A 17,111-nucleotide genomic window follows, 5' to 3' on the forward strand; every position below is an offset into this window, starting at 1 on the left:
CTCTCTCCTCCTTAAAATCACTCTGTTCCTTAAACTAATTTGTAATTTAATAAAAACTTGGCACTGTAAAATTTAGTGATTATCCTATCTGCGGACAGATTCTAAATAAAAACTATATAAAAAAATGTATAATTTGGGACAAGATTAACACATCCACTGTGCCTCAACAAAAGCATCTCGTGCCTCGGCATTGGCAGCTGAGCTGAGCCGAGCCGAACCAAACCGGGCTGAGCTGCGGCAGCTAGCTATATCGCATATATCTGCAGCCGTAGTCGTAGTCGTTGTCGTTGCCTTTGCCGGAGCCGGATCCGGAGCCTAGAACAGAGCGGCGCAGGACTCTACGGGCCAGGACCTGTACCGCTGGGCTTCGCTTCGCCCGGAGAGCATCCTCGGCAGCGGCAGAGGCTGTGGCAGTGGCAGTGGCAGTGGCTGTGGCAGTGGCAGTGGCAGAGCCAGTGACTGTGGCAGAGGCTGTGCCACTCAGTTACGCGCAACATTTCAACGCAACGTCGTGGCAATTCAAAATCGGCGGCAGACGCGGGCGTGCGCAGCGCACGGGCGGACTGCACGTAATAAATCCTCCGGAACGGGCTAAAAATACGGCAAACGCAACTAATCACACACAATAAAAACCGTAACAAGAACTTTTCATTTAAAAATGGTATTTAAAAAAAAAAACAGCAAATTATGTAAAAAAAGTGGCAAAAAATAAAAATTTCTAATACGATATCCAATACAAAGACGCTCAAATATTTTTGCCGCTGTCCCAAAAATTTCTCAATTTCTTTTTTTCCGCCGCGTGCGCGTTTGTGAGTGTGTGTGTGTGCGTACGTGTGTGTCCATGTGGGTGTGATTTCGCGCGTGTGTGTGTGCGTCTCTATTTTCTTGTTGTTTTTTTGGTAACTTTTTTTTTGCCGTTCTTTAATCCCTGGCTAAAATACAAAAAAAAAGGAAAAATAGAAAAAAGCCAAGGGGATAATGTAAAGCAGCCGATGATGCAAAAAGCGTCCCAAGCGCACAAGAAATACAAAAAATTAAATAAAATTGTTATATAGTTAAATTTAAGGCAAACGAAACGCACAACAAAAAGCCAAAATAGATCAAGTAATTAAATTTAATTAAAATAATCACTAATCAAGCGATTAGAAATCATCAAACTTCAAGCTTCAACTGAGGAAATCTGAGGTAAGACATGGTTTAAAATTGAATTTAATATAAAATTCTATGGTATTTTGTTTGCCAAAGAAAAGAGACTTTTCTGTGTTCTTAAATCCGAAAAGGAAAACTTCCAAAAAATTAATCTAGTATAACGGTAATTTTTAAGATGTTCGCATGCTTAATAGTTTTAAAACAAAAAAAACTCTGAGAAACTCAGAAAAACCATTGATTTTTTAGTAGATTTTTCAGCCGACTGATTTGAAAGTCTGTAGTATCTTCTGATTTGCTGTGAATACTGAAAATTAAGTCTAAATTTGGAAGGGCCACGATCTCGATGATTGATAATTTACTTAATCTCTTATTTAATTTCTTTACCGTCTCTCAATAGTTTCCTTGACACTATTTTCTCCTTTGCCAAAAGAAAAATCGGGGGAAAATAGGATTGCTGCCTCCAAACACGCACACACACACTGGCAAATTCGAACACTAAAACACACATATATGTATATGTGCACATACTTATACATATGTACATATATATAGACATAAATCCATGTAAAGCTGTTGCCTGGCCTCTAAAATGGCTGCCTCTGCCACTGCCTCTGCCGCTGGTAACTGCGACGCCGACTGCGACGCTGGCAGCGTGGTAAGCAGCGCGCAAGAAGTTGAGGTTATGTCTGCGCCGCAAAATGTGCTTGGGATCCAAAAAACGCTGTGAAAGTGGCAAAAACCGGGGGGTGGTGGGTGGTGGTTGGACAGTGGGGTGCTCCAAGCTGCTGCCCTTGGCATGGAAATGCTGCTGTCGCCCCTTTCTCGATGGGCGTGACTGCAGCATCCTTTTTGGCCATCCAAAGGATATTCTGCTACGCTTTTGTCCTTGCCCATGCAAAACTTTACACAGACAAACCGGACGTCTTAATTTAAAGTTATTAGAAACCTTTTGCAAAAGTGTTTTTTAAGTTTCCAATTTTATTACTTAAGAAATTCATTTTTAAAGCGTTAAGGATGAAGTGCACCCATTTTTTAATGCTTTATATATTTTCTCAAAAAAGCAACTAGCTTAAGAGCCTTTTCAGCCTATCTTTAAACAACAAAATCGTAGCAACCTTATGTTAATGAAAATCTTTTTAAAAGCTGCCAGAAAATATTAAGTATTAGTTGTACTTATTTTAAATTTTACAATTTAAATTTTGTTCATACCTCTTTAAGAAAACTTTTTAAAATTAGATTAAAGGATAAAAAAAAAAAACTAAATTGATTTACCAAAATTCTTACTTAATAATGAATACTCTTTGTAATTTTTCTCTGTGTATTTTTTTATTCTTTTTTGGGAATTGGGGGTGGTGGTAACACGATGTGGATGACCTAGCCCTATTTTTTGCCAAACAGAGTCAACTGCTAGCGCTGCTGCTGCGCGGCAACTGCGCTGCTGGTAGGACTCCTTTTTTCTGTTGATTTCTCCCCGCTCTACAGAAATGAGGAATAACTTTATTCAAGACAAAGTCGGGCTAAAAAAGAGCATTCGGGAGACAAATATTCTGAAAAAGAAGAGCACAAAGAATAAACCACAGACTTTAAATGCGAACCAAATGTCAAAAACTTAAAAAGATTTGGAAATAAAACATCCTTTAATTTAAAATTCTTTTAACTCTCAAAAAGTAGTGTTTTTATTTGTAGCAATTGTATTTGAATTTAGTTAGTTTCTTAATGGGTAAAGATAATTATAAAGAAGATTAATTCTCAACGGATATCAAACTTTTCATATTTTAAAACACCTGTTTCAGAGCCAAAAGCTGGGTATTTATAGGGCCTATTTTTATTTGTTCAAAAAACACCTTTTTCAGCTTTCTCCAATATATTTCAAACCATTAACAATGCTGAACAGTTTTCAAAGATTTTTAATTACCCGAGATATACGTAAGTCCCCTAATAATACGGTCATACTTTGCTTTGGTATTTTTAGTATTATTTAAAAAATAAATGCAACTCTGAAAAAGTGTGCGACAGAGAAAGCAATAATGGAAGCGTCCCTTCGGATCGGAAAGAAAGAAAAGCTTAAAGTTATTTTATTTTTGGGTCTCATTTTACAGAAGAGTTCTTTTAAAGTGATTAATAAGTGATCTGGCGTTTAATTGAACTTCTTGTGTATTAAATTTTTCCAGAACACCAAGTCTTACCGCGGAACTATTCGACTAAGAGCGCCAAACAAAAATCAACTATATAGCCTGTTATACATTACGCTGAAATCCAAAGACGATATGCTTTCAATCTGAGGCCACTGGACAGCAGGAGCAATGAGCATCAGTGCGACCTGGGCTTGGGTTCCGTCACCGTCTCCACATCCGATTCCGAATCCAAATCCGAATCCGAGTCCTTCTCCGCCTCCCGTGCCGTGTCTTTGATGCCAGTTGGAGTTGGATTAGGAGCTGAGGTAGAGGAACAGGATCAGGAACAGGATCCGGATCCGGCTAAGGGCGAACAGGAGCAGCAGGAGCTGGAGCAGGAGCCCCCTTTGAAGTGGCGCCCTTGACTTGCGCGATGCAAGCGAACAGCAGCCGCTCCAATCTAAGCGCACAATCCTCGGGCACGCCGTCGGCCTCAACGATCTCCTCGTCCCAGGGCAAAGTGAGTACACTCCGAACAATAGTATAGTATATGGGAACAACATATAAATTAAAAAAGAAAATTAAGTTTTCGATGGGATTTCAATTTTTTTTTTTAATGCAAGATAATGGCTATCAAAATGTCGAGATCCGAAACAAACCAATATTTTTGCAAAACTGTGACCCCTCTCATTGATCTAATAGTCTAGATTAAAACATGGGTTTTAATCGATTTTCGAAATTTTTATTATGATTTTAACTATCATAATTTAAAAACATGCCAAAACTATAAGTAAATATTTAAATATTAACTTAGATATTTAAATTTAAATAAATAAATTTATTTTATCTTATGAAGAATAGAAGAAAAGTCATTGTAAATGTTGGGCACTTTAGTTTTGAAACAAAAATATGATTGACAGTTTTATTTGTTGAGTAAAGCAAGGTTTCATTGGTAAATGTCAATTCGAGTATATTATGTTTCGCAACAACTTTCTTCCATTAAATTTGCAACCGGGGCTTATTTATTTCCCTGTGGCCATCAATTTGAATACCATTTTTCCATTGTATCTTTATTTGGCCCAGGCCAAATTGAGTTGGTTTTTACCTCAACCCGAAAATATGGCCCTTACAATTATGCAATGTTTATTGAGTGCAATTATAAATATTGGCCCCATCCGCCTGCCTGTCATCATAACCCTCAAACGTATCCCCAGTCAGTCGATCTGAGGCAAGAGATTCGTATTTCGAAATGTGAATTCCCCATGGTAAAATGGCTTTCAGTTGAAGTGAAATTTTATTTGTCAGCTTGCTTCCTCACTGCCCGCATGGGTGGTGGTGGTGGTGGGGTCCTGAGAGCAAAGGGGGGTGCACATTTCCGATTTCAATTTGTTTGGTGTGTGCGTGGGTGGCTAAGAAAAGGGAGGCGGAGAAGGGATTCTGGGGAACATAAATGTAACTGGGGTACACTGCTGCATCCGATGCTTGACAATCGAACGACGTCTGATGAATGTAGCAAGCCCCCCTTCTGAAATCCCCCTTTCACTGAAATACCCCCCTTAAAAGCCCCCTGTTTCGTCCCCATTCCATTCAGTCTCTTATTTGCATTGCCCATTGCCGGCGTTGTGTCCTTTATCGTTTTTAATTAAACATTGCCGTTTTGGGCTATTACACACACACACACACACACACACACACTTATACACATGCGACCAAGTAAACACACACATGCAGGTGCAAATGGCAGCACAAAACAAAAAACATTTAAATACACTCAAGGTACAAACAACCATGGCATATATTTTTAACTTAAATAATGACATGATTTAATTATACTACTAAAATAAAGTTTCAAATTAAATTTTTGCATATTTTAGGAGAGTTATATTTATATCTATATTAAGATTTTTAAGATCCAGGGTTCGACTATTTCTTTGTTTCTATATTTACTTTACTTTACTTTTCTAGATAATATTTTCGAAAATATCTGGCTTATGTTATTTTATATGGCAACAGGTAACCTAAAAACAAATCTAAGATTTTGTGGAAATTTAAGTGTTTAAATATTTTTTTTTGTAACACCTTTGCTCTTCGTGTAACTGCTGCTCTGTGAAATTGCTCGCTTCGATTTCATTCAGCAATGATTTGCCAGTTCCATTGCCCAACACATTTTGAAATAACTATTTGCTCTTGAAAGAAGGTCCTTTTTTGTAATACGCTGCAAAAGTGTACCCCTCTTTTCCGGGGCCAGAAATTTAGTTGAAAATCTCATCCGTGTTTCATTACTGCCATTTATCCATCTGACGAGCGGCGTAGTGTCCTTTTCTCACTAATTTTCCATTTTTTTCAGCTGCCACTTTGGGGGGGGCCCAAAAAAGTAGTCAAGGATTTTTTCGGAAAAATTTTCATTGCTGGTCGTTTTCCTAGGTGCAAAATTGTGAACTGGTAGAAGGGAAATGGGCTAAGCACCTGTACGGGGTTTTTTGTCACAGCCCTTAACTGTGCGGAGCAAAAAGTCTGAGTTGCAGAATGTTCAGATTCTGTTTTTTTGTACTTCCTTTTTTTAAGTAAAACATTTTTCCATAGTTTTTCGATCGGTGTTTTTATCGCATTCTTCTGCTGAGATTTTTTGTTGTTGTTATCCTAACATCCTTTCTCCTAAGGATATTGGCAGTTTTTTTTAGGAGTTTTTATTTTTGTAGTTTTAAAACATTTTTATTAAATCACATTAGTTATTGATCAAAAGTGCTTTTTTCATACGCTGTTTTTCCTCTGTCTCTCTGAAAATGCTATTCTTTTATTATATATTTTTAACGAGTCTTTCCTTTGTGTTATTTATTACCGGAAATTCTTCTTTTCAGTAAAAGTAACAACAAAATTGCAATAACTTAAAATTTTTCCCTTTAAATTTTATGAGTACCCACTAAAAAGATGTTATTTTTGTTTACCATTTAATTTAGCCTTACTTGTTGTTGCAGTTAGTTTGCTTCTTTGAATGCGTTTTCGCTGGAATTTTTAATTTGATTAGTTGTCTCACCCCTGCTGTGAATGTTTTATTTATGTATTTCCTTTGAAATTCTATTTTCAGATTTTAATCCTTCTTTTTCTGGTTCTAGGGAAAAGGAAGAAAGAATAATAATACAGGCAATTTTATTGAAAGCTTGAACTTCTTAATTCTATTGTACGATCTTTGTATTTAATTTAATTTTAGTTTAGGATAAAATATACATTTTGTATCCATTGGAGAACTTAAAATGTTTCTATTATTTGATTTAAAATTAACTTGTAGTCCATTTGCAGTTTGCAGTTCTTTTTTAATGTGTATTAATGCATCTGAATATTGGGATAAGTTTTTCGTTGGCCGGGAAGGGAAAGACGTTATTGTGACATTGGTATACAAATTTATGCATAACGCATACGCCGCGTGGTCCATCAGCCGGTGCGTCTGTGGCCGTAGATCTGCGTGTGTGTGCGCTGCTTTCTCTCATATTTTTGCTGCCAGCTACTTTCAGCGGCTGTCAAAGAAAGTTTTTTACATGAATTGCCATGAAATTTTCAAATAACTTTTATATGTGATGGCCATTGGCAATGGTAATGTGGTATTAGTATGGGGTGTGGTTGTGAAATGATGCAGAAGAATGAAAAGTATGAAACATTTTGCTTCATTAAGTTGCATGTGTGTGTGTGTGTCTTTTTTTTTTTTTTTTGCCATTGCTCTATTCCCTTTAATTCAGAGCCGCAAAAAAAGGAGGAAAAAAAAGCGTGAAGGTTGTTTGGTAGGTGGAATAAAGAAACGCACACGCGTGTGTGTGTGTGTATGTGTGTGTGTGTGTGTGTGTGTGTGTTGGTGAGTGTCTGATTGCGGTGCCTGCAATTGCGCATGTGCTGGACCACTCTATACCCTGCAAAACCCCCCTCCCAGCCCCTCCAAAAACCCTCCATCGTAAGACATATGCTCGAAAATATACCAGCTTTAACAAGGCGAAAAACAACAACAATCATAACATTAACAATAGCCACAATTGTGCGTATCATTTGTGTTACTTTGTTGCATAACCATAACCCCATTGGGAGAAATCCCCATAAATATACATCCCTCACCGAAATACAGCCCCTTTTTCACCACTTATTAGCTGTTTGTCTGTGTATGTGTGAGTGTGTGTGTGTGCGCGTTTGTGTGCATCATTTAAAACAATATCCAAAGATTTGTTTCGCCATTTATAAGTCAAAAATGACAAGTCAAGTGCTTTGTTCTTGTTCTCGCCTTTCTGCCTTCTCCTTCTTATTCTCCTCCCCCCACGTGCCTTCGTCTCTTTTGTGCCGCACATCCTTCTCTTGTCTCTGTTTTCTTTCCACTTTTTCCTGCTTTTTTCGTTTCTGATTTTGTTCTTGGCTTTGTCATTAGCAGTCAAGCGCAAAGAAGCGGAGCGAATGGAGAATTAACCAAGATCACAAGGAATTGCAAATGCTCTTTTTATTGTAATCAATAAGTGTTGGAAAACGGTGTCATTTAAAAAATATAAAATTTGTCCTTTAATGTTTTTCTAAGCACTAATAGTTTTCTTATGGCTTAGCCCATAAGTTTTGAATTTAAATCATATTAACACAATAAAGCAGTGGTGATAAACGAATTGTTCTACATTCAAAATGGTTATTTGATGTTTATTATTCCTAATTGGTTTTCTGAAATATTATTCAAAACTCATCTTTAGGTTAAAGAAATATCAAACTTAAAAGTCCAGTATTATTAGGGCGAAACAGTGAAAATAACAACTAAACGACCACCAAAGTAAAGTTTTCATGTTGACCCATAACATAGCCTTGTCTTGATTTAAAAGAAATTGATGTAGTTCAATCAACCCCGAAAGGTATGCTATCGGGAAATCAGTTTTTCTTGCGAAAGTTTGTACTCATTCATATATATAAATTTTGCCATCGAATCACGCTCGACTGGATTTCGGTGCAGTTTTCAGGACATTTTCCAGAGCAAAAGGTAAAAAAAAAAAAAAAAGAAAAGCAGAGACAATGAACGACAGAATGAAAGATGGGGAAAAAAAAAAGAAAAGTCGGGCAAAGGGAAAAACTTGTCGCCTAGACTTTGTTTGTGTGTGTGTCTGTGTGTGTGTGTGTGTGTGTGTGTGTGTGTGTGTGTGTATTGCCCTTGTTGTTGTTGCTGTTGTACTTGCCATGTGTCTATGTGTGAAATGAGCTTGAAGTACAACAACAAGAACAACTGACAAGGACGCTCATATGAAAACAAACGCATAATTTAAGCGTAATTGCTGTCATTTTTCATTCGAGTGCGACAAAGTGTGGGCGAGGGGTGGGATGAGGGGGTGCTTGAGGGGTGTCGGGGGATGGAGCGGTACTGCCACAGCTGCTGTTGCTCCCGCTCAAGTGCCCCAGTTTGTCTATGTCGCCAGTTGCCCTCGTCAGTCTCCTCAGCTAGCTTTTAACTTCATGCACCCCTCGGCACATAGTAAACAATAGATACGCTCAGAATTTCAACCAATAATATATGTCTGTAAATATTCGATTGAATCACAAATGTTGAGAATATTATGAACTTATTTAAATTCTTAAAAAAATTTACAAGGGCGCGACATATGTAAATTATGAAAAATGTCTGAAATTCGACACTGAGGCAAAAAGTATAAACAGTTTTAAGATATTTTAGAAATTTGCTTTCTGTGATGTGTTTTCGTTTATCATATTTTTTTATATTTTTAAACTAGTTATTTAATTCTATACCTTTTCTAAAGGCTTTGATATTTGGAAACCGCCTTTTTGGTCCTATAATGTCTACCGCTGGTGTATTTTGATGGCTGCCTGTGTCTTGTGTGAGTGTGGGTGTCTGATGGTTTCTGCATCCGGCGTTGAAGCGCCAATAATTATGCAGCTTAGGTTTGATTTTCATGCCTTTCCGTCTGTTTTTTTTTTTCTAGCTGTTTCCTACATTTTCCTCCGACATTTTTTTTTGCTTTTTTCCGCCGTTTTTTTTTTGTTTTGCTATCGCGTCCTGGCAAACGATGGCAGTTCATCAATTGGCCTGACTTTCTGCCACGTTAATCCGCAGAAAATATATATGTTTATTTAAAAAGCGGAGGAGTAACGCGAACATGAAAGAGGCGTGAAATATGAGGCCGGGACAGTCGCAAACAGTTGGAAATTGTTGGTGGTTATTCCTGCCATTTGCCATTTACCATTTACCATTTGCCATTCTGGCCCACCAGCTGCAACGTCGAGTTGTCTTCCTGTTTATTCGCCGCTTTGTGTGTGCGGCTGCTTTTGGTCCTTTTAGCACCTGGTCACCATCCCCCTCCCCCGCCTTTGTGTGTCCTTTTTGGCCGTTTGCCAGCTCAACTCGAGTTCACTTCCAGTTGAGTGTTTTGCCTGTCGCCCGTTGTTGCTGCTGCACTGTGGAAATCATGCTCGAATTGCGGAGCTGTAATAATAATAGCCAAATTAAATATTGTCAGATAGGTATGATCAATAAACGGAAAGTTCTGTTAATCCTTGCCCTACTGCTTATTGATAAAACAGTTAAACACTTAAGAAAGTGTTGGTAAACTGTCTAAGATTCATTCACAAAAAGTGTTGGTTAGGGATTGTATTTAACTAGAGGGGTTTCTAATGATTTAGAATCCTAAAACTTAAAGAAAGTGTTGGTAAATCATTGAAGATTCATTTAAAAAATTGTGGGTTAAGGATTCTATTTAATTAGAGGGTTTCTTTGAGTTAGAGTTAATATACTGAATATCTAGAAAATAATATGGTTAATTGTTTTCTTACTATTCAAATCTATTGCTCCAACATTGTATTCATCACAGAATCAACTATGATTCATACTATATTTAGCATATGTTGGTAACTGAATTTATTAAGGGGCTTTCTAAAGTTACTGTCCTTCTCTAAAAAGACAATAACATTTTAAATGTATGTTGTAAAATAACAGACATTTTTTTTTCGGTGATCCGCTGGTGCTGCTATTGCCATTGTCGACCTGCGCTTGCAACAATGGTTGTTTCTGCCACGTTGTCACGCCCACACCAACGCCTGCTTATTCACTTTTGTGACCCAATAGAGTCGAATTATTTATTTTTTTACATTCACTTTTGTTTTGTAATTAGGCACTCTTTTGCAGATCTCTCCGTTCTGTTCTATATATACATGTATTTACATATTTTTATGTATAGGTATACTTGTATGTATTTGTTTAAAATGTCTGTTTGTCGGACTTGTTGTTCTTATATTTTTTTTTGTGTCGGGGGCGCAGGTTTAAATGTTTCTCAAGTGCTTTTTGCCAATTTTCGGTTTGCATTTTGTGGCTTGCATCGTTGTTGCCATTGTTGCTGCTCTCTTTGTGTCTCTTCCATTTTGTGTTTTTGTGTGAAATGAACTTTAAGCTTATTTAAATTGCTGTGGATTGCATTTTGTCCGACCTACCCGAATAAAATGGGACAGCCAATGAATTATTCCGGGGTTTTGTGGGATGGTGAGAGACGCCACTGAGGGATTTTTTAATAATTTATTTCCTAAGAAATGTACATAGTCTTTCCTGACTGAAGACCACTTAAATTGCAATGATTCTAGGCTATATTATTTGTACTTTATGTATATTAGACCACAGAAGAAAAGGGAATTAGACACTGGCTTTTTAGTTTGTGAACCCTATAAATTAATATTTTTTACGTTTATAATCGTAACAAAATTCCACTTCAATTTCTTCTTAGTTCTTGTCGAACTGATAATCTTTTTTAAAAACATTGAGCTTGAACAACAGCCGATTTGAATGTTAACTCAGTACTCTTAGTTTATACTTCTCATATAATATAAAATATTTTTCAACATTTGCAGCAGTCATTTAGCGCTTCCCAAACTTTCTCTAAAGGATTGATGGCTTTTGGATGGCCTTGATTGCCAAGGTGACTGTCAAACTGCTGGCGCAACTGAGGGGCAATCAGGAGCACCTCCTAAATCCGCCCACCAACTGGCCTGCTGCCTACTGATTACACGCTTGAGGGCGTGGGCGGTGGGCGGTTGTGGGAGGTGGGTGGCTCAAGGATATGTGGGCTTTCGCCTAGGGTGGCTTCAAGCTATGAGCTTGGAGAAAGGAGTCCCCCGCAATTGCCGCATGAGCATAATTTGTTGTAATTAACATAACGAGCCAGCCCAAGCAATAATGGCCAAAACTTCCCACACTCGCACACTCACAGAAGTGGGGGTGTTTGAACTGAAGTTGGACTGTTTGCTGTTTCAGGCTGGCTGTGTTGCCTTTGTCCTTCATCCTTTTGTGTAATTAATTTGATTTTTTTTTAGTAGTAGAACCACCCACATCCCGCAGCATAAATAAGTTGTTCTTGCCATTTAGGCAGCAGTTATGAAAATGACTTTATGCGAGACATTTGGCAAGGACTTGGTAAATATTTCGTGAGCAAAGGGAATCGTTTGGCATTAAGCATACGCCGTGTGGCAAAAGGGATGTAATTATTTAAAATTTATAAGCAGCTACATATTATGAAATATTTTGAGTATAAATCGTTTAGAATTAAACATTAGGTTGGGAATATTGTGTTTATTTGTATAACCCTTCCAAGGAGGAGGTATGCCTTTAAAATTAAGTATACGCCCAGTTAATTATAAAAGAAGCAAAGATTGAATAGTGGTAGTAATGTGTTTATGAAGAAATCGTTTAGCAAGGAAGGAAATGAGAATAATTTAAAGCAAAAGGAATATTAAAACGTTAAGTATACGCCCCATTGGCAAAGCTTTGCAATCGTTAATAAACAAGAGATTATAAAACTTTTTTATTTTTTAAGTATTTATATGATTTTCTAATTTAAACTCACCCTTTTACACTGTCATCTGACATATTAATTTAAATTTGTCCTTAAACAGCTATTTATCCTTTAATCTTTGCAGCAACAAGTTGTCGAACTATCTGGCTATGTCATCATACTCGTCGAGAATGTGGAGGGTAAAATTAAACTATACGGCTCACCGCCCGATCGCGATAATCTGGAAGTGGGCGATGAGATACTCGAGGTCAATGGCCTGACCCTGGAGAATATATCGCGCACGGAGGTCATTCGCCACATACACGACGTACGGATACTAATCTTCATATATAAGTGGTCCATCCTGACCATCCCTAACTAATTTCTATATGTTTCTTCTTTTCGATTTGCACGAATTCCCTGCAGTGCATTAAATCCTGTACTATCTGTCTGCGTGTGCGAAAGAAGAATGATTCACGACTGGGTAAGTTCACGAATTGTTTTAAAAGGATAAGTCCAAAATCGTCTGAATTAACATTTTTTGAGTCATTAGTTGCATAAAGAGAGATTAACAAATTTTCAAACTTGATCGAGTACATTTATAAACTTAAAGACGAATTTTGGTTCGATACATAGTAAAGTGATGTTAGTACCAAGAGAAATATATTCAAAACAGTTTTGTCAACATTTTTAATCGGCTTTACCGTTAATAAACCAGATCACACTGGCTCCAAAACCTCTAATCGCCCGATCACCTGTGCAGTTTGAGAGCCACTGGAGCCCAGTTAAAGCAACAAGTTGAAGCTAACTGTCTGATTGGGAACTCTGCTCTCACATTTCATTAACTAACTGTCTAACTCGATCGCTCTCTCTCCATCTCTCTTCCGATGCTTGGCATTTGTATATTTGCATACTCTGTAATCATCTAATACTCCGGTATATAGGGATTTGCGGACAAATTTCATTCAGTATCTGAAATGTCAAAAAAATTTTTTTTTTTATTTTAGTTTTCTTGATACCTTAGCTGAAATTGGTATCACTGTTAGCTTTATTTTACTTTGTCATCTGTTTATGGGAATATTCGATTTTATACACATAGTCTCAATATTGTTTATAATTTTAACTTTTTGATTTAAAAAATTGATACATTGGATTTTCTTTAACTATTTATGGTAAAATTACCGGAATCGATCAGACTGAAGCTTATTATTAACCATTAAGCTGATCGTATAAGGTCTTACGTGGTAGTTGGTATTATCACACCTGTATTACTTCCAAATAGAGAGCAGTACCTGCTTGGCATTTGTGTCTTTGCATTTGACTTTGCGGTCAGTGAAGCTTCTGGCGCTCATGGCTCTCCGGCTTTACGGTTCTCCAGTCTTCTCACTATCAGTCTTAGTCTTCAAGTTCCCCACTCTTCTGCTCTCCCGCTCTTTCTCTGTGTGAGTTAGTGAGCTAGTGTACCGCTCTCTCTCTCTCTCTCTCTTTAGCCGGGTTTTTGGGGCCTCTCCGGCCGCTCGGCGGTGGAGCCGCCTCAGTTGCGAGGCGACCGTCGACATTTCCGTAGCGTCAGCGCCGCAGTGTCGCCGCTTTGGCCGTACCGCCCATACCGTTCATACCGCCCAGCTAACGCCATCCCGTTTTCTACGGCGGATTGCGTTCGTTGTGTCTTTTATTTTTGTGTTGTCGGTTTCTGGATTTCGGTTTTCCGCCTTTTGTTTTGAAGTGCGCGCACGCGTTGGCGTCTCTTTTTTGGTACGTGGTTCGCCGTCGTTTTGTTCTCCTCTTTTTTTTCGGTGTAACAAATTTGATTTGTAGTTGTTTTATTGTGGTGCAGCAGCAGCGGCAGCAGAAAAAGCAACAGCAGTAGCAGCAGCAGCATAAAAAGCGGCAGGGTGAGTGGCCAGTGGCTCCCAAACTGGGCAAACTATCTATGGCAGAGTCATGAATCAACATTGTTAGTGCTTAGTTTGGCGTACCTGGCCACAGATACACAGCTACAGAAATATATACACACATATGGTATGTTTGTGTGTACCCAGAGTTACTACAGTCGAACTCGCATGACTCGGACTACACGAAAAAAAGTTTGATCATTCTGGACCAATGTTGCATAACAAGTTTTCCATGAGCTGGCGTCTTTGCGTATTAAAAAGAATATAACTTGTTACTCTTTTTTCCGCAGTAATTTCAAGCGACTTTAAAATTAATATATTTCCTTCACACATTTTGAATACTATTTTGTTGACACCATTTTAACATATATATTTCTTTTCAAAACTATATTCTCTATTTTATAAAACTAAAAAATTTAAAATATTAAATTTGAAGTGTTTGTAGTATTTTATTTTAAACTAATTAATTAAATTTGTGCACTTGTTAATGAACAGAAAATATTATACATTTTTTTTAAGTGTATGCACACAAGGAATGTGTGCAAATATTTCTTAAAAAATTTTTCTTGACGTGTGAACAATTTGTATGGTTTATTTGTAATAGAAACTTTGAAATGGACGGTTTTTACAAGTGCTCTTAATCAACTTCAGTTTATTAAATCAATTTTGTCACTGAAACTCGTTCTGGTTATTGTTAGGTATATTTCTGGTTTTGTTTACGTTTTGGCAATTTGAAAATAAAAAAACATTAAGCTTATATGGTTTAGAAACTTTAAGAAGTATCAATTATATCAATAACAATCATTATGTTAATCAAAACTAAGTCATATATAAGGAAAACTAAAAGTAAATTTAAATCCATTTTTTATTCATCTTCGGATCAAATCTAACGTATATTCCAAGCAACTTTGAAAAAGCAAATCCAATTCAAATGCAAAGCCATAACAACTCTTTAGCATCTCTAAAGCAAAATTAAACCAAATCCAAATCAGTTTCATGAATGCCATTAGCACGTAATGCAATTTTCCCTGTGTAAAATCTTGCAGTTTGCAAAAACTTAGGACTAGGAAGGTTCGAGTTCTGGATGTTCGACTGTAACCGCCAGCACCGGCAAAATAATTCCGTTTCGCATCACGGAAAGTTTTTTGTCGCTTTATTATTATGGGCAAAACTTCAGTTTAACCCATTAACACGGCGATGAGTGCGGTGTTTGCTCTTATAATACTTGTTTTTTTGTGTGATTTTTTTCGCTGACTTTTTTTTTTTATTTAGTTTTGTTTTTTGTGGGCGTGAGAGTGCAAAAAGTGAGGGCAAATAGTTTGGAGGGCCGACACATGTAGATACAGATACAAAATCCCCCATGGACCATCAAAGTGGCCAGCAAAAAGCATTTGGGAATGGAAATGGTGGGAGTTATAAGACCCGCTCTCGCTCTCTCTTTTCCCCCTTCCTTCCTTCCTTTTCCTCGCGCTCTCTCTCTTTCACAGCCTCCTCAACTTTTTGCCTCCCACCGAATTCAGCCAACTGGAAATTACTGCAAAATAGACAATGCGAAAGCGAGACGCTCAGATGCCACGAGATGGCAGAGCAAGGGAGATGGGCTATAGAAATAAAAGCTGCTTACAGTTTGGCCTGCGTTGTGGGCCACGTGTTGTTGTTGCCATAAAAAGCGGCTAAACAAGAAACAACAACAGCAACAACAGCAAGAAACACACAAACAGCCAAACAGACAGTAAAGAAAACTAACCTCAAAACGAAACAAGTTTTGTCGAAAGTGGAAATCAACTGTCAAAAAAACATAAAAGTGGCGAAAAAATACACATTTTATGGGACCCACATACCAAAAGTTACATTCATTATGCTATGCCACTCATTAAAATGGCAGCATTATGAGTGTTATGAATGATCTTAAACCGGACTGAGCAACTTATTACCGGTGATATTTCCTGCAAGAGCTAAGAACTAAGATCAATGAGGAGGAAGAGTTAAGATTTGTCATTTTAAAAATGGATGTTAAAATGCACTTGTTTATGTCTGACAATATTTTTGAATGTTAAATTTAATGCTTTAATCGGTAGCTGAATAAAAGCATAGCTTACGCATAAAATATGCATTGTTGTGTGTGTACTAATCAATGAATTGTTGACCTACTTCAAACATAAACATGTTATATTTCCTTTTATTGATTAACTAATTCTCATAAGCTTGGCATACACAAATTAAACATTGTTCTTAGGGTATTAGGTACTTAATTCATCAATTAAGAGCGTGTCAAGAAGGTGTTTAAAGTAATGAAAAATGCAATTACCTTTTACAGTTAAATCAATTAAATTCAGCTTTAAATTTACATAAGTACATTAGTAGCTAAAAATACTAAACATATAATAGACATTTAATTGAAATAATGAAGATCCTTATGCCCGGATACCGAAAGAATAAATTGAATAAACTTTAAAAAGCCAATTAGGTTAATGAACATAAAATTTATTAAAAATGACTATGGGTTTATTAAAAATTAAAAATCAAAAAAGAGAAATATTTTCATAACTGTCTAGGCCATGTAACAGACCAATGAATCCTTCACAAGTAGCTCTCAAGTAAATCCAATTACTGGTTAAAAGAAAACTAAAATGACTGCACAAAGGCAACATTATTGTGCGCATACTAAATCAATCAAATGCTGACCTATTTCGAGCGCACACATCACAGAATCCGCAGCCAATTGAATAACAGTTTGAACTGCACTGTGCTGCATTCCAAGGGGCGTATACGCAACCCAGAATCCCCCTTGCCGCGTTGTAGCCGCCCTCCCTTTTGTCCACTGATAAGGCGGCAATCAGTTGCAGTCTCCTCGAAACCGCTTTTATTTTTGGGTCAACTCCAACGGACCCCGAAGAATTTCCAGTTTGCAACGGCGGCTAACACACAAACAAAACACAACCAAAAAGAAAAAACACTGAAAACATCGAATACATTCCAAAGCAATGAATTTGCTGTTCAAAGCGAAATCAATAGGAGTTTGCCGGCAAAGACAGAGTGAGGTGCGAAGCTGAAAAACTTAAAACTAATATCTAAAGCCAAAGTTTTCTATGTTCGTATATGGGATCGTCTGCTGGTGCAAGCGGGATGGCTTGCGATTAAGAGAGGGAGATAGAGAGAGAGCGCAGCATCCGAAATCC

General features: G+C 37.4%; 1 protein-coding gene across 7 annotated transcripts in view; it reads left to right on the forward strand.

Annotated features, from left to right (window-relative positions):
• Positions 1-892: 892 nt before the first annotated feature.
• The window catches only part of LOC108136431 (MAGUK p55 subfamily member 5-A), a 65,068-nt gene continuing 48,849 nt past the window's right edge, over positions 893-17,111 (forward strand). For 2 of the 7 annotated variants that reach the window (XM_017257572.2, XM_017257571.2), the window contains exons 1-4: positions 894-1,185; positions 3,321-3,783; positions 12,183-12,365; positions 12,464-12,521. In XM_017257572.2, coding sequence (XP_017113061.1) covers positions 3,697-3,783; positions 12,183-12,365; positions 12,464-12,521 — 328 coding nt within the window. In that variant the 5' untranslated portion in view covers positions 894-1,185; positions 3,321-3,696. Of the gene's footprint in view, positions 1,186-3,320; positions 3,784-12,182; positions 12,366-12,463; positions 12,522-13,974; positions 14,060-17,111 lie in introns of those variants that run through there. The other 5 variants (XM_017257576.2, XM_017257575.2, XM_017257570.2 and 2 more) reach the window with 4 other exon arrangements.

The sequence above is a fragment of the Drosophila elegans genome, unplaced genomic scaffold, assembly GCF_018152505.1.
Source record: "Drosophila elegans isolate 14027-0461.03 unplaced genomic scaffold, ASM1815250v1 contig_149, whole genome shotgun sequence".
Lineage (NCBI taxonomy): Eukaryota > Metazoa > Arthropoda > Insecta > Diptera > Drosophilidae > Drosophila > Drosophila elegans.